General features: G+C 45.0%; 1 protein-coding gene across 2 annotated transcripts in view; it reads left to right on the forward strand.

Annotated features, from left to right (window-relative positions):
- The window catches only part of CFAP221 (cilia and flagella associated protein 221), a 92,442-nt gene that overhangs the window by 35,858 nt on the left and 33,910 nt on the right, over window positions 1–22,674 (forward strand). For both annotated transcript variants that reach the window (XM_073885074.1, XM_025855131.2), the window contains 5 exons: window positions 12,420–12,579; window positions 15,745–15,865; window positions 15,956–16,067; window positions 16,268–16,376; window positions 19,261–19,348. In XM_073885074.1, the coding sequence (XP_073741175.1) occupies window positions 12,420–12,579; window positions 15,745–15,865; window positions 15,956–16,067; window positions 16,268–16,376; window positions 19,261–19,348 (590 nt within the window). The remainder of the gene's footprint in view (window positions 1–12,419; window positions 12,580–15,744; window positions 15,866–15,955; window positions 16,068–16,267; window positions 16,377–19,260; window positions 19,349–22,674) is intronic.

Consider the following 22,674-nt stretch of genomic DNA (forward strand, 5'->3'; position numbering starts at 1 on the left):
AAAAGGCAGGGGGAATTGGAAAGAAAGCGAGAGGTTCTTACGGCCAAGGCGTACTTCTGCAAAGAACTATGTCCCAAGATACAGACTATTAATCTACTAAAAGGGTTTTGAAACACAGCCTAGTCAAAACCTGAGGACTACATACATAAGCAAATACAGTGTTGAGCATAGATGGCTGACAGCTATATACAAAACACTTAAAAATTATGCAGGCGTGTCTCTGAGCCCTCAGATTATAAATTGCACAGCCACATAATTCAGACAAATGGGTGATCCATGAGCACTTTGATCCATCTGATAAGCTTTCTGGTTGTTCCGGTGCTTTGTTTGTTGCTTGTCTTTTAAATTCCTCCTTTAAGTGAAATTAAGTTGAATATACCAGTTTGGAGATAGGAGAGAGGTATGAGCTAGGGACAGAAATTTCGACGTCACCTAGGTACTGATGGAATGTACAGCCGTGGGACAGAGAGGAGGTGGCCCAGGGAGTGGGTGTGGCTAGACAAGAGAGGTGGATGAAGCACTGAGCCCTGAGCACATGGGCCCTCAGAGGCCACCAAGGAGAAGTGGGTCCGGGACGGAGATCCAGGAGGAAAATCAGGAGAGTTTGATGCAAGCGAAGTCATGAGTGAGGAAGGGAGCGAGGGAATGAATGTACGAACAAATGAGAACAAGCCAGGGCTCTTGAAGTTTGGGGACCCCACCTTTACGATTTGAAATGTTCTACATCATGTGGATGGCCTTGCTGATGTGGCTTTACAAGCCGGTCTCCTAGGCTGGACTCTTCAGCCTCCCCAGGAGCCGTTTTATGAGGCTTAGTGCAGTCCTCAGTCCACTGGTCTCTCAGGCATTTTCTTGCTTTGACTTCCCTTTGCCGATGTCTCCATGCATCTGGTATACGTCTCTGAGGCTACGGAATTTACGAAGACTTTTATTCACCTGCCCTAAAAAGCTCTGGCTGCATGGACAGTGAATGCAGTTAGGGTGGCACATAGCCCAGGCAGGCTCTGGGCTCTTCTGACTTGCCAGGCAGCTGACTTGACTCACAGGTCTCATACAGTTGGACAGTCGTGGATCGCTTTTTGGACAGTAAGTCCTTACTGCCTCCATTTTACAAATTGGGCCCCGATAAGCTAAGAACCATGGGCAAATTGTACACAGTTAGAATGTATACATATAGACACTCTTTGGGGCAAATCTTAGTAACTGTGGAAACATGCCTGGTCCACAGGGTTATAAAGCAGTGTCTTCTCTAGGAACTAGAAGCATCATTTATCCATGCCTTCCAGGCATTTTGTGCTCGGGCTTGCCAAATGAAAAAATTTGAATAAAGCTAATTCCACTTACAAGATATGACTCTGACATAGGGCCCCCAACTTTAACTCAACTGGCCATTTGCCCACTGGGCATCCTTAGGATGCATGTGTGCTCTAGAGCTTTCAGAAACTGGATCAGTTAATGGTGCCAAGATCTTCCTGATACTGGGGAAAAGAAGCAAAGGATTTTATGACCTTCTTTATATTGCTGACAAGAAATCGTATACAATTAGGGCGCCTGGGGGCTCAGTTGGTTAAGCGACTGCCTTCGGCTCAGGTCATGATCCTGGAGTCCCGGGATCGAGTCCCACATCGGGCTCCCTGCTCGGCGGGGAGTCTGCTTCTCCCTCTGACCCTCTTCCCTCTCGTGCTCTCTATCTCTCATTCTCTCTCTCTCAGATGAATAAATAAAATCTTTAAAAAAAAAATAAAATAAAATAAAAAAAGAAATCGTATACAATTAAAACATCAAGAACACTGTTGATAATTTTGGAAAAGCCAGCAATACATGACTTTGGCCAAGATCTTATTTGTGTTGGAGAACAGTCAAATGCCACAAAAATGGTTAAACTTGTTTACTTTCGATCACTTTGAGATTGTGGACATTCTCTTGATGTCACATACACCAGGAAGAATGCATGCATTCTAGCATGCAAATTGTAGCATGAAATAGCAAATTGTAGCATAAAATGGCTACTTAAGAGTTCCTGAGGACTATTGTCCAGAGTTCTTACAGAAAGTTTTAATACTTTTATTCTCTTTTTTCCCCAATTATGAGGAATATATCAGCCATTATAAATAATTTTGTATTTTGCATTTTCTTATGAAATGCCAATTCGTGACAATTTTATATTGATTTGGGAGTAATCCCAGAACCTCTACCCTTGCTTTGGACCCAGACTACTTTTTGGTTAATAAGCATTACCTGTAGGCCCAGGTCGACCAACACACCAGACAACACATCCTGGCAAAGAAGAGTTTCCTATCCCCTGGAATGAGCACTAAGACACCGTAAACACTGCACCCTACTTGTCAAAGTCCAAGGAACCTCCATACACCTCCTACTCGGGGGGGCCATAGGCACTTGACCCCTAGTCCAGTCATGTGATCTCAGTTAGATTCATTCACACTCCTGCAACACCTGCCCATACCCCAGCATTTACCTGTTTAGATTTCAAAAGGAAGTGAATGTTAACCCATTTTTTTTGTTTCTTTCTTTTTCAACCCCCCCCCCCCACTGAGGTATTTTATCATATAATAATCCTCACCAACAGGGTCCAGATGCCTTTGGGAATCCATGAGCAAACCCATTCCTTACAGACAAGAACATGAATAGGGAAGACTGCCCTGCTTCTCTTCCCTACCTCACTGTACACCTGTGGATGGGTAAGACAGAAGAACCCCAGACCCTAGCACAAACTATGCAGGGGACAGATCAGGATTGGCAAGAGGATGGTATGACCTTTGGATCTTTGGCACACAAAAGAGGCCCCCATAAAATGTTTCTTATTGGTGGCTAAGACCATCATGGGTAGCTCACCCAGAAAATAATACTGATTTTATGGCTATATAGAGAAATGGAGACATACAGATATGTCTTTGGCAAGTGATAGAAATGAATGAGATATACCAGCAAAGTGCTTCTTTCTGATCACCTTCCGGTTCAGCAAATTTGAGAAAAGCCAGAGGCCATATACCAGGTTGGAAGAGAATGCTTATGAGAAGTAAAATCAAGAGATTGGGTGTTTTTATGACTTTCTAAGGCACCAAACTTACTAGTGAGGAAGTGAGAACAATTAGGGACAGTTAATACATCAAATGCAAATGAGTTCCCTATGCCCTTTATGTAAGGGCGTATGTAACTGATTAATAGTAGCATACTGAAAGAAAGCAGGAAAACCTAGATAGGCGGGTGGCAATTCTTTATCCACAGGCCCTGAAGCAGCTCTTTCACGTTGGTAGCAATGCTACATTTTGCCTGACAGTCGGTGTATCCTTGATGGGTAGCAGTGGTTATACACAGGGTAGCTGGCATAATGCTAATAATCGCTCCTATTTACTAATTGTTAACCACGTGACAGCACTTCGCTAAGCCCATTGCATGCACCACCCACTGCATCCCACAACCCTACGAGGAGGGAACTAGTAGCACCACTTTTTATAGCCAACACCACCAAGACTCAGGGAGGCCAGATGATGTGCCAAAGGCAACAGGGTCTGTCTGACTCCAGACTCGAGCTCTTACCCCCTCCCCTAAGCTGGAAGAGTAATGATACGGGGATGCCTTGAAATAGAGAGGAGGACAAATAGAATTGTATCACAGACTAAGAGTTCAGGACAATTCTGTTTTGTGAGAGAAAAGCTAGGGAGATTAAGAATAGCTCTCAACCAGGCCTTCTGTATTCTTCTTGTCTTCAGGATGCCTAGGTATCTCCTGTTCAAGATGACCATTTGGTGGCATGTCAGTCTGGGCTGGTTTGAGCTCAGTTGACCAACAGCGTTCAGTGAACTTCACCCGGAGACCAATTCCTGTACCTTGACCAAGCTCTGTACCTCTGTTGCCCATCCAGAGGTGCAAGTCCTAGCGAGGCCCAGGGAGGGGCCAGGGATGGCTTGACCCAAGCCTTTCTCCTACTGGAAAATCCCATCTTCCAGGAGACTGAAAGGGAACTCCAGCTTTGCTTGCAGGAGAGCAGGACTTTCTGTGGGTCCCACAGGGCTGGTCCGAGAAAGGTGATATGCCCCAAACCAGGCAATAGCAATAACAGAGTTAAAAAAAAAAAAGAAAAGCTCTGGGTTGAAATAGTGTGGGAGATAGTGGGTTGAGCAAACATAAATATTTCTTTAAGAAGTGGCTTTATAAAAACGAAGTATGTTATACAAATATGTTTCATTACTTGTTACTGATTCACGAAAAAAACAGGTGAAGCCCAAGGAATTGATGAACTACATTGATATAAGTGATATTCTTTACAATTTACCACTACAATTAAGAAAAGAGAGTATAAAAACATAAAGAGGTCAGAGCCACTGCCTTGCACGCTTCAACTTCAGCTAGAAACTTGGTGGTGCAGACGGGGGTGGGCAGCATCCATGCTCTGTCTCTCCCTCCCTCCTTAATGGCTTCGCCTTCTGTGATATTATCTTGCCTTATCTGGGTTTATAGCATTTGCATTCTGTCTTGTGACCAGAAATAATGCAGTTACTTAGTTTCTGTTTCAGTGGAACCGGGGTGTCACCTCCATTCTTCGCTCCGCAGTTTCTCCATTCTAAGTTCTTTATGTCCGTTCTTTCCCTGGCTTGTCTGGAATGTGTAAGCCAGCAGCTTCTTAACCAAAGGTTCCTGGAGGCTACACACGGAGAATGCCTGCATGTTTGACCATGTCTCTGCTGCCTGTCATCTTGAAGGACAGCATGACTGGGTCGAAGAGTCTTGGTTTACAACTCTGTTCACCTCAGAACTTTGTAGACCTTGCTCCACTGCCCCTTGCTTTGAATTTGCTAGGAACTCAGAGGCTGGTCAGAATCTTTACCTGCCCAAGGTGAATTCTGGATGCCCTTAGAATTCTCTGTTTTTGTTTTTTTTCAGTCTTGAGGTTAAGTAATTTGCCAGGTTATGTATTGGCATTGCTCTGTATCCTTTGTTTTCCTCGAACGTGCCATGTCCTTTTGATCTGGAGAAAAAGGACTTCCGTTATTTTAGAAAATTTTTCAGCTATTAAAACTGAGTACTTTAATCTTCTATTTGCTTTGTTCTCTTGCTCAGGAACATAAATTGTGTGTATGTGTTAGCTACCCTTTGCCCTTTGTATCTGTTATCTTCCTTAAATAATTTAATTTTGTGTGGATTCCTCATCCCTGCCTGCCACGGGCATGTGTCCATGCATGTGCATTGTATATGTGTGTGTGTTTTGTCATTCCTTCTAATGCAGTGTCTACTTCAGTGACCCTTCCTTTTCCTTTTTCTGTGTGTCTCCCAAGCCCACCGACTCCCTCTTCGTCTCCTTCTGGTGTGTTCTACCATTGCTTCCTTGAATCTGGTAACTCTCGCTGTGGCAAGGTCAGGCTGGCTGTCATTTCTTAAGACTCTGGTGAACCACCCGAGTTCTGAGGTCATCCCTCTTGTGATGTGTGTTCTTCACCTGCTTTTGCTTATGTCCCCTTCCTCCTTCAAAGTGTATTAATCTTTGAATTTGCAGTTTTCGTGCATAATACCTCTGTTGGTTCTACTCAGCACTTTACGCAGCTTTGAGTAGGGCCTGCTGCCGACAGAATAAAGTGGGAAAGGAATGATGATGGTGAAAATAATTATAATAGTAGCTGATGTTTACCTGACACAACCTGTGCCAGACACCAACACCGCTCATTTCATACTCCCAACGATGCTCGTGAGGCGATGCTCTTAATAGGTCCACTTTGCAGATGAGGAACCCAAGGCATGGGGTGTTGAGGGAAGTTGTCCAAGGGCAGAGCTGGGATTGGAAGCCAGGGTCTGGCCACAGTCCTTGGGCTCCCGCATCCTGAGAGAATATCTCCTAACCGCTGCCCCGGGCTCACAAAGGCCAGATGAGTCATCTGTGCCATGTGCCTGCCGTTCCGGGGTCACCTGCTCCCCTCTGTGCCCATCAAGTCACCTCCAGCCTCCGGATCCTAGGTCTGAGGCAATAGAAATGTCAGAGCAACATAGTTACTTCTTCAGCTGCCTTCCTGCTATTCCAGGATGCTGAGGTCAGGTCTTTTCTGTCCTCATGCCCACTTCTCTAGGGCCCAGCCGCATTCCCTGTTTTGTCACTTTAATCAAAGCGTAGGTAGATGTATTTTTTCAGGGCTGTTCCCCTTACCTTTGGGGAAATCTGTTGCCTTCCCCGCTCTCCGCTCACTCCCACGCCTTACTGGATCCACTCACTCCCACACCTTACTGGACGGTATTTGGGAAGCATGCTGCTTTGTCGGGCTTTGGAAGTAGAGTCATTTCCCTTGTTTAACAGAAGATTTTCCTTCTCTTCAATTTTACCCATTTTTTTCTTGTTTTGGTGAGTTTGACAGGAGGGTAGTCAAGTTCAAATAGCTTCACTTGACCATCTTTTACCAGAAATGCTGCTGGGCTTGTTTGCCCTGCTGCTGGGTTGAATCCCGCCCTGTGGCCCCACATTTGCTTTCCTTCTAGAACTAAGCACTCGGTGCCTGCTGTGCATCAGGTGCTATGATAGGCGCTGGGCTGCCCCAGGGAGCAAGACAGACCTGCTCCCTGCTCTGACATCCCAGTATGGGGGAGAGAGACAGGCACCCAGAGAGGACATTGCCTAGGGTCGACATGGTGACTGCTCTCATCTGGTGGTCAGGAGCTAGGGAAGAGGATTTCAAGCAGAGGAAGCCCCCAATGCCATCAGGTTAGAATAGGCTTGGCAGGGTCACGTTTGAGGGACGTCCCAAAGCCCGGAGTGTCTGGATGGTGGACCCAAGGGGGAGAGGGTGTGCCCAAAGGGAGACCAAGTTGGAAAGGCCTCGGGGATCTGAGGAGGGTAGGAGTTAGGGTTTGGTTCTGAGCTGGGAGGGAGTCCAGTAGAGGGTTCTCAGCAGGGGCTGGTGTTTCAGCCTCATGATGCTCCTGAGGGGAGAGTGGAGCAGACTGTCCCCTTAGGAAGGAAGCCCAGGTTGGCCTGGATGGGTGCCGGCCATGGAAATGGCAAATGGTGGCATGGACAGGCTTTGCTGAAGGGTTGGTGAGGCTGGGGATGTGGTCAGGGGGCAGCTCCTGGTGTCCCTGTGAGCCATGGGAGAATGCAGGTGCTGTGTGTGATGCTTCCTGCAGCTCTTGAATTCAGGATAAGCATTCCCGTGCAGTCTCTCTGGCCTCCCTGAGTGGTCCTTCCATGCTGGACAGCGCCCAGGAGAGGGGCATGTGATACCCGTGTGCAGGTTACAGGCTTGACGGAAAATGCACTGCTGGCCTGGCTTGGCCCTCCCCACCATCCTTCTACTCAGCTTCTACTCAGCTTCCCATCAGCATAGGCAGGGCCCCAGGCTGTTCTGCTCCTGCTCCCAGTGTCTGCATTTTGGGTATTTGGTGGACCAGGAGGAAAAGGAAGATCCCCGAAGACTCCATTTTACTGATTATTTCTGGCTTCAGTCACCAAGGCTTGCTGGGGGAGGGGAAGGGAATTAAAGATTAAAATAAGTGCTGGGAGGAGCACCTGGGTGGCTCAGTCCGTTAAGCATCTGACTCTTGGTTTCAGCTCAGGTCCCCATCTCAGGGTCCTGAGATTGAGCCCCCTGTTGGCTCTGCACTCAGCAGGAGTCTGCTGGGACTTCTCTGCCCCTCCCCCCACTCTTGCATGTGCGCAAGCACTCTCTCTCAAATAAATAAATTCTTTAATAAAATAAGTGCTGGGGGGCGCCTGGGGGGCTCAGTCGTTGGGCATCTGCCTTTGGCTTGGGTCGTGGTCCCAGGGTCCTGGGATCGAGTCCTACGTCGGGCTCCCTGCTCAGCGGGAAGCCTGCTTCTTCCTCTCCCACTCCCCCTGCTTGTGTTCCCCCTCTTGCTGTCTCTCTCTGTGTCAAATAAATAAATAAATAAATAAATAAATAAATAAAATCTTTTAAAAAATAAGTGCTGGCGTAATTAGCAGTCAGAATCTCTGTTGCGACTGAACAAGTTGGTCCTTCCCTGGGAAACTTAGAAATGAGCTGGTAACTGAAAGCCTCAGGGCTCATATTTCACCCCTTTACAGAAAGTCCGAGACCTAAAATTTTTTTTTTTTTTTTTTTTTTGAGAGAGAGAGAGCATGCATGTGTGCACTCATGAGCCAGGTTGGGGGGGGGTTGTTTGGGGGAGTGGGGGAGGATGGGGATGGAAGGAGAGGCTTAACTGACTGAGCCACGCAGGCCCCCCATGGCCTAAATTTTAAAGTAGACCTTCCCAGAGGCAGCCCAGTCCTTGTCTCGTGACTGGTAGAATAGCCTGCGTTTGAGAAAGTCATGCCAGTGGCTTGGCATCATGAGGCAATTGTGTCTTCCTTCTTTAAAACTCAAATGGGTCAGGTAGAGTTAACCCTTGACAACACAGGTTTGAACTGTGCGGGTCCACTTCTACACAGATTTTTTTTCAGTAAATACAGCACAGCTGTAAATGTATTTTCTCTTCCTTATGATTTTCTTTATATTTTCTTTTCTCTGACTTGCTTTATGGTAAGAATATAGCATATAATATATAGAATGTGCATACAAATATGTGTTAATTGTTTGTTGTTGGTATGACTTCGGATCAATAGTAGGCTATTAGTTGTTAAGTTTTGGGGGAGGCAAAAGTTATATATGGGTGTTCAACTTCACAGGGGGTCTTTGCCCCTAATCCTCATGTTGTTTCATAGTCAACTATATAAATTTTCTCAAGAAATACTTCCTCTTCCTGATATTTTGTTTATTTTTTCAAGACTTATTTTACAGAGAGAGAGAGAGTGGGGAGAGGGGCAGAGGGAGAGGGAGAGAATCTCCAGCAGACTACCTGCTGAGGCAGAGCCCGATGTGGGACTTGAAGCAGGGCTCAATCCCAGGACCCTGAGATCACAACCCGAGCTGAAATCAAGAGCCGGCTGCTTAACCAACTGAGCCACCCAGGTGCCCCCTGAAATTTTATTTTTTTTAACTTTTTTTCTTTAAATAGGCTCCAACTTACAACCCCAAGATCAAGAGTCACATACTCCACCAACTGAGCCAGCCAGGAGCCCCCTCTTCCTGACATCTTAATGATAATTTAATACACCGTAGATTATTACTCATATTATTTGGCACAAACATTGGGAAGGACACTTTCATAGGACAGACGCTCTGTAATAAGTAAGCATTATCCCAGACCTTGTATACTCTTCTCTCCTTTAAACTTTGTCCCATTTTACAGATGAGAAAACTGAGCCTCAGGTAAAGTAACAAGCCAAGTCACAGAGCTCATGCAAGGCCCAGCGAGCCAGGGTCTGCATTATCTGCACACCCTGTGTGGTGGTCGCGGCCTGCGAGTGTCCCATTGGGTGACATGTGACTCATGGTGGTGAGTCGGGTGGGAGGAGCACTCTTGAAGCACCCCTTCTGTAATCCAGGGAATCTGAAACACTGAGTTCATCAACGGCTTGTTCATGGACAATTTTTAAACTATGCAGCCATTAAATTCCCACCCGAAACTTAGATTAAGAAATTTACCCAACACCACACAGCTCATAAAACCCTAAATCCTGGAAGATTAAGACCAATACTTGCTAACACTTCAAGCATGTGGCTTATATGGCTCTGTGATAATTTAGGGAGGATGATCTGTGCTTTCTGAGGATTTCGCAGAAGAAGTTATTTTAAAAGCACAAGAATATTGTAATGATGCTGTATGGACATGAAAGAAGAAATGTTTAAAAAATGATCCCCGTCCTGAGCCTAACCACCCTAACAAATAACGTACTTTTATTTTTCCATCTCCTTTTGGTGACTGGCCATATTTATGCATACTTTATATAAATATCATCAAGGCAAAGATCCAGTGGTATTTTCTGATCATTTCATTAATCATTATAGCATTTTTCAGTGTTGTTACATTTTCTTCATTATGCCCATTTTATTGATAGACTAGGATTTTCTTAGAAAGCCTTTAGTTTATTTCTCAGTTTTTCTCTCCTCTCTCCCTCTGCCTCACCAGCCTCCCTGCCCTGTGATTTCACATGATCCCGGCTGATGTTAAGGGTGGTGATCCGAAATTGGCCCCAGATGAAATTGGACTGAAGCCATAAAATAGTGGTTTGGGTTTTTTTAAAACGAAGTTGGAATTTGGGGGTGGGGGAGCCTTCTCACTTTTCAAACATGAGACTTGCTCTCCCTTCTCCCACCATTAGCTTTTGCCAAGCATCAGCTGCAGCCAAGTTCCGTTAACAGAGCCTTGCTGACTGCTATCCCTGCTAATGGAAAAAGCAGTGTACCCTGGTTGCCCGGGCTACCCCTCCAGTGTGCTTTAGGTATTAGGTGCGGGCTGGGAGCACTTAAAAATAAATCAGCCAGGTCAAGGCAAACATTAATCCTTGCTCCAGAGCTTGTTATTATTTTTTTAAGTTAATGAGCTGGAGCAAAAGCAATAGAATGTTCGTATTCTAAAGCCCCCAGTGAGCTGCAGGTCAGATGGTGTATTTTCTGACCTAGTGGGTGGTCGAGGTACTGAACTGCATGCAGGACACCTTGGAGTTTCTGTCCCGCAGATCCTAGGTTGGCCAATAGAACTGAGCTCTTCTGTTGATTCACTCTCCCCTGCAGTGAGCTCTTGGGTCACTAGTGGGTGTCATTTAAAGATTTGGACTTCAGGGGGCTCCTGGGTGGCTCAGTCAGTTAAGCATCTGCCTTCCACTCAGGTCATGATCCTGGAGTCCCAGGATCGAGCCCCACATCTGGCTCTCTGCTCAGTAGGGAGCCTGCTTCTCCCTCTTCCTTCTGCTCCCCCTGCTTGTGCTCTCTGGATTACTGTCTCTCTCTCAAATAAATAAAATCTTAAAAAAAGAGAGAGAGACTTGGACTTCAGCTGTCAGGAAGTTGACAAATACCTACTTCTGAAGCACTGTCATTCAAATGACACCAAAATGTGAACGAGCTTTGGGGCCCGGTGTCAGCTCTAGGGGCTTGCAGTCAAGTGGGAGAGCTCTAAACTCGAGAAGGCAACAGTTCGGGTGGCACATGGTACTGCGGGGCTTACAGAAGTGTAGGGGAGTGAGGGCTCCTAGGGCTGGAGAGTGAGGAGGAGTTTCATTCACTTGTTCAACAAGTATTTATTGAGCGGGGAACATCATAAAGGGCTTTTGTCAAACTGCATTTGAGTCTAGGGGAAAGCAGATGGCAAGATGGTGATTTCAGAAAGTAGGATTAAAAAAAAAACCGAAAAGAAGATCTGGAGAAAGGGTTTTCCAGGCTGAGGGAATAGCAAGTGCCAAGGTCCTGAGGCAGCAGGAGCCCAATGTGGGAGGGTTGGCACGAGGGTCCCTCTCCGCCTTCAGGTCTCGGCTGCAACATCTCACCAGAGAAGCCTTCTCTTCATCCTCTCTCAAATAGCACGTTACGTTTCACTTGCCTCCCCCATACCCTGCTTTACTTTTCTTGTTGGTATTCATGACATTCATTTTTTGTTTGCTTGCTTGCTGTCCCCAGCTAGAAAGTAAACTCTGTGAGATCTGGGACTTTGTTTTGTTTATCCCTATTCCTCAGGTGCCTCAAATGTTGCCTGGCACAGAGTAAGTACTTAGTGAATACTTGGATGGCCGAGTGAAAGGTTCATGTGGCTGAGCACAGAGAACGAGGGAGACAGCGGTACAAGATTCAGAGGAGGGCATAGGTGGGAAGGAGGATACGCGAAGCATTTATGAGGGAATTGTGTAAGGTCTCTTTAGGGACCATGCAAAGACAAAATGCACAGGGGCATAAGAAATCATCTAGAAGGCAAGCCAAAGAGCCGTCCGTGGAAATCAGAGAGAACATTAGCCCTTCTTGTACCTTCTACATTGATCCTTCCTTTTTTCCTCCTCTTGCCCGCCTTTCCTTTCTCCCTTTTATTTTTCTTTTCAAGTTTGTTGAGCACTTAACTATGTTCCAAGCTCCGTTGGCCCCAGAGATACAAAAAGGAACAAATCATGGTGGGATATTTGACTTCCCAGGGAGCAGTGGTCCATCCCAAAGATTTGGAAGGAGAGATTCAAATGACACCAAAATGTAGGGAACTGAATTATTTGGACAGAAACTTGTATGTGTGTTCCTAGCTTTTCTTGTTGCTCCCAGCATTAACACTGACATCTGGTAATTGGCTTAAAGATTATAGTTCTAAGAGTTTGTGTCTGACGCACTAACGCTGATGGATGTGTATATATTTATATAACCGAGAGCCAAATAATTATTATAAAGAATTAACGTAGCGGTTGGCAAATAAGATCAATGTAAACATGCCGTAGTTGATTCACATGGATTTAATGAAAAGATTATATGAAGATAATAGAAATACTTAGGCTTACCAGGGGAAGAATGTGTTTGTGTGCGTCAGCCTCTTTGATGGGGCTTCGCGGGAGAAAGAACCGTGTTGTCTAATTTCCTTCCCCTCAGGAATAATCCCGGCTAATGGGAAGGTGAACGTGACTGTCAAATTCACACCATTCCAGTATGGGATTGCGCAGATAAAAATGCAGCTGTGGATCTCACAGTTCAACTGTCAGCCATATGAATGTGTCTTCACCGGAACGTGCCGTCCCAACATGGCTTTACCGTATGGCTGCTTTGGAATGTCTTTATTTCTTCCTAAAACTTTGTAAAAAAGATCCGAGCCTCCATGTCTTCCATTCTGTCTTTCTTTCCTGTAGCAGAATGCCATCAAACCATACTTAAAATGATGAACTTTCAGAAAATACTCTTTAAAATATAACAATAATGCATAGAATAGCTCTAGGCTTGTAGCAGTGTGTTGTTCCTGCCAAGAGGGGAAGAGATGGCCAAGAAAAGGTGGATGGAGGGATACTTGCCTTCACTGATTACTGCTGCTGTGCTGGTTGAGTTTTGACCATATGTATGTATTATATCTACGTATATTACATATACGTATATATATGACCATATGTATTACGGTCTTTCAAATTTATTTTTTAAAGATTGATTTATTTGAGAGAGAGAGAGAGAGAGCATGTGCACAAGTGGGAGGGGCAGAGGGAGAGAAAATCTCAAGCGGACTCCACACTGAGCACAGAGCCCGACGCGGGGCTCCATCCCACAACCCCGAGATCACGACCTGAGCCAAAACCAAGAGTCAAATGCTTAACCAACTGCGCCACCCAGGCGCCCCCCCTCTTTCAAATGTAAATCATAGGACAGGAACAGCATAATGTTTTTCAAAATTTCGATATAACATTATCCTTAGAGTTATAATTAACTGAGTGCCTACTGTCTGCCATGTCCATTGCAAAGCCCCATGGGACACAGTCCACACTCTGAAGATGCTCACAGCAGAGGAGCCTGAATCAGTCATGGATCACGAGTCACTTCAACATAAGGCAAAAATGAGAACATGCCACATGGGAGATTTTGTTGGATTTTTCTTTTTTAAGAATCCTCAGCATTCAAGTCCACGTAAAGGTGTGAAATGGGATTAAGTTTTACTTCATAACAAATTTTTTCCGAACTCCTATTTCTATATGAATGTGAGCTTGTATTTTTATATCCCAATGTACCTGGTTAAAATGATAAGTTTTTCCCAATATGCATGAGTCTTATAAAAGCTAAAGGAAAACTTGTCACAGTATCAATCCTAATCTTGGAAAATCCTTACAGATTTTTGAAAAACGATAAAGAAATAGCTGGCTATTCCTTTTCTCCCCTCACACATAGATACACATCACATATTAACCTCATTAGGCATATTAAAAGAAGAGTATATCAAAATATGAACTAACTCCATGACTCATTACATATTTATATCATGATCTTCCTAAAAATTCAAAGCAGCCTAAATCCACAATGGGATGTTAGTGTGGCCTGCTGAACTCAAATCCTGCAGGTAACCGTAGGAGAAATAAAATCATCCTGGCAATAAACAAGTAGCAGTGGCTATAAATAAAAGACAGTAGTAATTTTTCTGGTATTTTCTGGCCAAGAAAATGCAGTTTGCCCTGTCACATCATATGCTGCGATGTACAAATGACTTTCTTAAAGACATCACTTGAGTGGGATTTTTGCTTCCCACAGACATGTTCTTAAATACACAGGAGTGTTGTATGGAAGAAGCAGCACACAAATGCAGACATCCACTCTTTCTAAACTATTATGTTTGGGTCACCCAGCCAGAGTTTAATATCTTACTTAGCACACTCTTGATGTTTTCAAGGACTCCATCTCAAGACCTGCATGTCTCCCCAGACTGTAGAATAGTGCGAGAATGTATGAGTTCCACCGTGAAGGAAAAAAATTATCCTGGCCACAGTGTTCTCTGGAAGTGTCACAGGTAGTGTTTTGCTGTTGTTTCAGAATACGGTGCTCTACTGACTGAGCCAGCCAGGATTCCCCCAGAATATGGTGGAACTTACTCAAGTTCCACGAGTAACTCCTTATTAAAATGTATCACTTCCCTAGACCCCTTCATTTCCGTTGTCAGTCTTAGATCCCTTAAGGAGCCTGTTCTTTTTTTTTTTAACACCTTCAAAAATTTTTTGTTGTTCCCCAATATTTATAGCAGAGGTGATGTCAAAGTTCTGATGATACGTGGGTGCTGGACCACCACGAGCTTTGTAACCCAGTGCCTCCGCCCCGCACACTACAGCCTGTCAGTCAGTGGGTATCTCACCAAAGGACACATTCTCTCAGGTCATTGACCTTTCAGAAGACTCTTCCACAGATAATGTTAGGTTTGAGATTGCTGGCATGTCCCGTGTATTGTGCAGTGGGGTCCGTTCAGTAGGTATTCAGCAAATGGTTTGTGACCATCAGAATGAATGAATGTTACTGTATTCATATTTCTGTAATATCATGGACATACGTAATCCTGCAAAACTAGTGTTCACATATTCTCACTTAAAGGAATGCTTCATAGCATTGAACATGATGTAGTTCTACTACATCCCATAATAAACGACTCCAGGAGCTTCTGTAGGCAGGGTAGTAGCCCTGTCTGTATGTCCATAAATGTCCAAAAACAGTTTTTAGTTGCAGAAAAGATCTCGAACATTAGTCTGAGTCACTTGGGCATAATCATTCTTTTTCTAGGAACATACATCAGTGGAGGAATTTTTTTAAATGTAGTAGATTTTGCTATTGAAAACCAACAGCCAAGAAATGAATCACACTAGACCAGGAGAGCATTTTTCAGCATGTCATATTGTCCATTTGTTATGTTCTTTGAGAAGGTAAGGAAGGGCCACCATTGGTAGACGATTTTGTCATACATGATTATAGTCTGGTATACTAACATTACTTTTATTTTAGCAGACCACTGTTTTGGCACACAGATTTATTTTCAGTATAGTTATAGTCATTAATGGATTGAAAGTCATGATAGTATCAGAAGGAACATATAAAAATAGGAACCTTGTGGGACACCTGGCTGGCTCAGTCAGTAGTGCACATGACTCTTGATCTCAAGGTTGTAAGTTCGAGCCCCATCTTGGGTATAGAGATTACTTAAAAAGTCTTAAAAAAAAATAGGAACTTTGGGGCACCTGGGGACTCAGTTAAACCTCTGCCTTCGGCTCAGGTCACGATCCCAGCATCCTGCGATCAAGCCCTGCGTTGGACTTCCTGCTCCGTGGGGAGCCTGCTTCTCCCTCTCCCACTCCCACTGCTTGTGTTCTCTCTCTCTGTCAAATAAATAAATAAAATCTTAAAAAAAAAAGTAGGAACCTTGAGTTGTTGGATTATATAGTAATTTAATATCTGTTTTAAACTATAGATTAGAAGAATTTGAAAGATTAAATTCTCTTTCTAAGAAAGTAGACGTTCCTCCAGGAAAGGCAATGACACACATACCTTTCCAGCGACCGCCACCCAAACAAAAGCCTCCAAAGATTAAGGTAACCTGGGCATTATGCTCAACATGACGATGACAGAAGGAATGATAGAGAAGCAAAATAATGAATTTTCCCTCCTGATTTTGCTCTCAGGAAATCGAATATCAGAACTTGAGATTTCCAGTAGATTTATCGAATCCATTTGCTGTGGCAACTGTTTTAAACCAAGAACCAGGAAAACTGAAGATTAAAGAATTAAGAGAAGGTAACTAGTTGATCCATTGTAAATCAGCCGCCGGCCGAATAGGGAAGAATTATTGCTTGTCGCATTTATACTATTTATGAACAACAACAGCAAAACTCAGTTAGATGGCTGTTATGTTTTACCCTTAGAAATGTGGTTTTCTCTTGGCAAATGCTTCTGATTTGATTACTGGCATAATCATTGTTTGCTCTTGCCCTCAGTTCTGGACCAAGGCAATGAGATTTCAAAAACAAGACAGATGAAGGAAGCACTCTTTGAACAGAAAGTCAGACAGGACACTTATGGAGAGATCGAAAATCACCTTAAGTGGTAAATATTGAGCAATTATTTATATCAAGGGACAGTACAGTGTTTGTAGTAATGGCTTTTTATACAGTGAGACACGATGAAATGTAATCGCTTTTTGTGCCCTTTGGAAAGTTTGATTAATCCCTCTTCTCCCCTGGACCTTAGAAGTTTCCATTCGGCATAAATCACCGTGACCAAACCATATTCTTTCCTAAGTGTGACCAGACAGTGGCAGAACTGGAGTGAACTGTGGGAGACGTCAGGACACTGCTCCCTGCTGGCCACTGCTGTCAGCACCCCATCTCTCCCTAGGGGCCCGAATCTCACCACCCTCCCCCTGCGCTCCCCTCAGCCCCATGTGCCCCAGGCTATCTGCTCCAGGTGCCTCTGGGGAGCCCAGCAGGGCGCAGGCCCGGGGTGGGAGAGGCTCCGGGTGGAGGTTCCAGAACTCAGCTGTGAGACCTCTGTCTCGTGCTCCTGCAGTCAAAATGCAGCCCTGTCCCCAGGTTTTTACCGGATCATACCAGAAGTATCCGTGTGCACAGACTCCACTAAAGTAAACTTTAGAAACTCTTGAACCGAGCTAAAAAAGAGACTCTTAGAAAGAGTCCTGGAGAGGCCCCTTGCCCATGCCCCACAGCCGCACTTCCCAGACAGAGAGAACACGCGCTGACCTCCCGGGCCTTCACAGATGTCCCCCAGCCCGCCACCCTGCTTGCTCAGGGCAGTGCCCTTCATGTCTCACAGAAGCAACCTCTCTTTCCACAGCAGCCTCTGTTCCTGGTCTGGCCCTGGTTAAATGGGAAGTACTCCAAGTCACTGCCGATCATTTTTTTTTTAAATCCTCTTTTCCCTATTATAAAAAATGGCCACACTGTCATTGTAGAAAACCTGAAAAAAATATATTGTTTAAGTGGAGAGAAGGGAAAAAAATCCACTCTAATGCAATGACCACTGCCAACACTGGGGTATTTCCTTCCTTCTTTGCTTTGTAGCACGCCTGAAATCACATCCTCAATTCAGTTTTGAAGATTCTGTCATTCGCTGAATATTTTCTCCCTCCTTTTTTTGTCAAAAGATTTTTAAACCTGCCAGCAACACCCATACACACTTGACATCGGTTCACTAGTTGTTGACATTATGCCACATAAACTTCCCCTGTCTACACACGCACACACACACACACACACACACACACACACACACACACACACAAAGGCACACTTCACACACACCTGCTTTTGAAGCATTTGAAAGTAAGTTGCAAGCATCACGAAGCTTCGCAATTACAGACCTTAGCACGTAGCTCCTAAGGACATTCTCCAACATTAGGATCATCACTTCCAAGAAATCTAGCACCGACACCATAATATTAGAATCACTAGCCTATCTGCAGGTTTACCAGGTTGTCTCAATAATGTCCTTTCTATCCGGGCTTTTTGTTGGTTTGTTTTCAGAGAAGAAGAAGCCAGCATCCAAACAAAGGTCAGACCATTTGTATTTAGCTTCTAGGTATCTCCAGGCTCCTTCAGTCCAACAGTTCTCCAGACACCCTCTCCCCTTTTAAAATCATAGCTACTATTTATTTTGAACACATGCCAGGCTCCATGATCGATATGTTACATACCAGAGTTTTCAAAACTGTGCTAAAGCTCACAAAGCACAAAATTCACCATGTTAACCATTTTAAAGTGGACAATGCAGAAGTTTTTAGTGTATTCACAGGGTGGTGCAACTGTCACCACCACGTGACTCCAAAACATTTGCATCACTCCAGAAGGAAACCCTATACCCATTTAGCAGTCACTCCCCATTCCCTGTCCCCTCCCAGCCCTTGGCGACCACCAATCTACTTTATATCTCTATAGATTTGCCGATGCTGAACATTTAAAATAAATGGAATCGTACATACGTATGTGGCCTTTTGTAACTGGCTTCTTTCATTTAACACGGGTTGAAGGTTCATCTGCATCATAGCATCTATCAAGACTTCATTCCTTTTTATGGCTGCATAATATTCCATTGTATGGACCTACTACATTTTGTTTACCCATTTATCAGTTGACAGACATTTGGGTGGTTTTCACTTTTTGGCCATTGTGAAGAAGGCTGCTGTGAACATTTATATATGACCTTCTGTGTGAACACAGCTTTTCAGTTCTGTTGGGTACATACCTAGGAGGGGAATTGCTGGGTCATATGGTAACTCTATGTTTAACTTTTTGAGAAACGGCCAGACTGTTTTCCACAGCGGCTGCACCATTTTATGCTCCCATCAGCAATGTACAAGGGTTCCAGTTGGTCCATATCCTTGGCAATGCCTGTTATTTTCCTTCCTTCTTATCATCGTCATCATCATCATCATCATCATCATCCTAGTGGGTGTAATATAGTACATCAGTCATTGTGGTTTTGATTCGCATTTCCGTAATGACTAGTGATGTTGGGCATCCACATTTTTTTTTTACTCATAAATATTCAGCCTGAGGGCGCCTGGGTGGCTCAGTCATTAAGCATCTGCCTTCGGCTCAGGTCATGATCCCAGGGGCCTGGGATCAAGTCCCACATCGGGCTCCCTGCTCAGCGGGAAGCCTGCTTCTCCCTCTCCCACTCCCCCTGCTTGTGTTCCTGCTCTCACTGTCTCTCTCTGTCAAATAAATAAATAAAATCTTAAAAAAAAATAAAATAAATATTCAGCCTGCATGGCTAGGAGAGAAGCTTCATTTTGTAGAACACAGTCTTCATCTCAGTTATGTTGCTGAAGTCTCTACAACTTCTCTCCCCCGTGGCCCTCCTCTGGTATCTCTGCACCTCCCTTCAGTTGTGGAGAATCTAAGCTACTCCATCCCCCAACGGGCCAGGGTATTCTGATGGGTTCTGGAAGCTGTTTTTTTTTTCTCCCCAGGCAGGTGCACCTTGGTAGAGATCCTATGTCTTTTAAATTTAGAAAAGACCTTACTGAAGAGCGGCAAAGAGAAAACACCAAATATAAGGTCAGAATCAATGCTAATTCAATGATGTTGATTGCACTAAATAGTTTGAATTCCTGCTATATGCAAGATGCCACATCAGAAGAAAGAACACATAGTTGGGAGGGGAGGAGGCTGATGACAAGTTAATTGCTAACCATAAATCAAGGCTAGCTGTAGATGTCACAAGAAACCTCTACTAAATATTGTGGGGAGTCAAAGGCCAGAGAGGAGAGAGAGCTCATCTAATTGGAAAGCTTCTTGGAAGACATGGTATGATTTTGGGAAAGGTAGTAAAGAGGACAAAGGCATTCAATTCAGAGGGAGGGGAATGCCTCAGATTCAGGGTGGAGTTCTGGTGTGAGGTACACCTGTCCCATGATCTGCAGAGCGTGAGAGTAAGAGGAACCCAAAGACAGAGACCAGGAGTGACGCCAGAGCCAGAGAACAGTTCCAAGTCAGAGACGCTCAAGGGTTTGAGCAGAAAGGGGGACAAACTGGTTGAGGGGAGGTGCCCACGGCTGGGTTGTAGAGGCAGCACGTGTGGATTCAGGGAGGGGTAGAGACGGGAGTGGTGGGACTGTGCCACACCCCTGGGCTCACCATGGCATGTGAGACCTTGTTCCCTGAGGGCAGGTGCAGGGGACACGGGGGCGGGGGGAACGGGCCCATAGTCACTGAAGCGCAGGACACACGTCAGCCAGAGGAGCTCAGCTGGGGCTTCCTGTCTCAGGGGCTCAGACTTGGTTGGTAGGACTTGCAGAATCACCCCGTGTCATATTAGTCTGCTTGGGCTGCTATAACAAAGTACCGGACTGGGTGATGTAAGCAACAGAAATGTATTTTCTCACCATTCTGGCAGCCCAAGATCAAGGTGTGTGATCTTCTAAGGGACATGAGGGAATGCTCTTTTCTTGACTTTTAGACCATCTTTTCCCGTGTCTTCACATTTTTTTTCCTCTGTCCAAACTTCCTCTTATAAAAGACACCAGTCACATTGGACTAGAGCCCTCCTCATTTTAATTGGATTACATCTTCAAAAACTGTATCTTCAAACACAGTCACTAACTAGTGAGCTAACTAGGGGCTAAGATTTGAACATAGGAATTTTGGAGGGATATGATTCAGCCGTAACACATATATTTAAGAGCTTAGGAGCATGAGCTTCCCATGCTCAGTGGCAGCATTGGGTAGGAGGGATTGTGGAAAAACATGTATCTTGTCAGATATGAATATATTTCTCATATAGAATACATTTTTCTTCCTAGATCTTCTTTCTGATTGGAGCCCAATCAGATATTTGAATAGATTTATCTTGCCTTTCTTTATTTTTTATAAGAGAGACAAAAGAATTAGTAAACCTCAGCATTTAGGGACGGCACATATTAGATGGGCATTGAAATTTAGTTTGTAGTTCTGTTTCTCCGCACTGGATTTTAAAAACAAAATATTGAGTTTTCTGTCTACCCCACAATGGGATGATATTTTCTAACTATTCTAAAGATGAAGGTGACACAGACATGGCACGACCAGGTAGGTCAGTGTGACAGCGAAGTCTGGAATTGCCAGCATTTGGTCGCCAGGCAAACCCAACTGTGTGTTTGTTTCGCAAGTGTGTTTAACGAGTGCTCTTTGTAAGACTCTGTGCTAGTGAATGAGCCACCGTCCCTGCCCTCAAGAAGGGCACAGTCCAGACGGGGCACAGAAACATTAAGAGAGGATTTAAAATGTGCCAAGTGCAGTGACTGAGGGGAAAGAAAGAGGGAGGATAGAATGGCTCCTAGGGGTCCAGCTTGGGTGAGCGCTGGCGATTTTATTTATTTATTTGTTTTTAAGATTTTGTTTATTTATCTGACAGAGGGAGAGAGAGCACAAGCGGGGGGGGGTGGCAGGCAGAGGGAGAAGCAGACTCCCCGCTGAGCAGGGAGCCTAACATGGGGCTCGACCCCAGGACCCCGGGATCATGACCTGAGCTGAAGGCAGACGCTTAATGACTGAGCCACCCGGGCGCCCCCGTGCTGGCGATTTTAAATGAGATCCCAAATACCAAAGAAGGGGGAAGATGAAAAGTTCAACTTGGGACCTGTTACATCTGGGGGCGGCTGGAGGGCATCCAGGTGACGGCTGTAGGAACAAGTGTACCTCAGCAGAGAGGTAGAGAGTAGAGCACAGAACAGTGCCGTGACCTGGGGAAAACGAACGGCGTGAGAAGCCGGTAGCTCAAGGTGGGAAAGCCACAGAACCTCATGATTTGAGGGGAGAGCAGCAGATAGCGAAGGAGACAGAAGGGAAATGGTCAGGGAGGTCAGGAGAACTGGACGACACTAAAAAAGCAGATGGGGAGGGATCCAGGTTGGCTGGGCCTGAGAAGTACACAGTGTGGTTGGCCACTTGGAAGCCCTTGTTTGCCTTAGCGATAGCAATCCCAGGAGAGAGGTGGAGGTAAAAAGCCAAATGGCCAATGGCTCAAGGAATGCAGGGAAGTGAGTAGCTGGTTTCTTGAGAAGTTGAGATGACCAGGGGCTAAGAGTCGAAGGGGATGAGGTGTCAAGGAGGGGGTTTCTAAATTGGAAAACTCGAGAGCACTTGTACACTAAAGGCAAGGGGCAATCGCAGAGGAAAGGGCTGAAGAAGTTTGGGAAGACGCCATGGTCAGAGGGGAAGATTGACCTTGAACAGGAGGAAGGACCATGGTGTCGTCAGGCTCACATGCAGAGAGGGGGCCATTGAAGGCTGCAGGTGGCCTTGTCCTTCCGAGTGCCCCTGGAGGCCAGGCCAGCTGCAGAGACAGCCATGAGCAGGGACTAGAGAGAGGACTGCAGAGAGGAGCGAGCAGTCACAAGGGTACCCAAAGGGCAGCAGAAAAGGAGCGGTCACGTCCTTAACATCACTCCCTGGGCCCCGAGCCCCGGTGCAGGTGGACTGCAAGTGTTGCGGAGACCCTATTCTGTGTGTCTGTGAGATCTCATCAGGCAGCTGAATCCCGGCAGGTGACCCGGTGGCAAGGAACACCTGGAGGCCCAGGCCATGTGGCAGAAAGCTGAGAAAAGAGAGCTGGGGAGGGGAAGCGGAAGAGGGAGTGGGAGTTACAGCAGAATGATGGGAGATGGTCATTGATAGTAAATTTCCAAACATTCAACATAAATAAGTAGAATATCGATAAACATATAAGACCTCGCCCTCCTCTCTATTCCAGCAAACAACCTATTTGCCAATCCCTTCTTTAATGTATTTTATTTTATTATTTTATTTTATTTTATTTTTATTTTATTTTATTATTTTATTTTATTTTATTTTATTTTTTATTTTATTTTATTATTTTATTATTTTATTTTATTTTATTTTATTTT

Source organism: Callorhinus ursinus, unplaced genomic scaffold (genome assembly GCF_003265705.2).
Source record: "Callorhinus ursinus isolate GAN/ISIS: 27379988/994484 unplaced genomic scaffold, GSC_fseal_2.0 scaffold2, whole genome shotgun sequence".
In the NCBI taxonomy this organism is placed as follows: domain Eukaryota; kingdom Metazoa; phylum Chordata; class Mammalia; order Carnivora; family Otariidae; genus Callorhinus; species Callorhinus ursinus.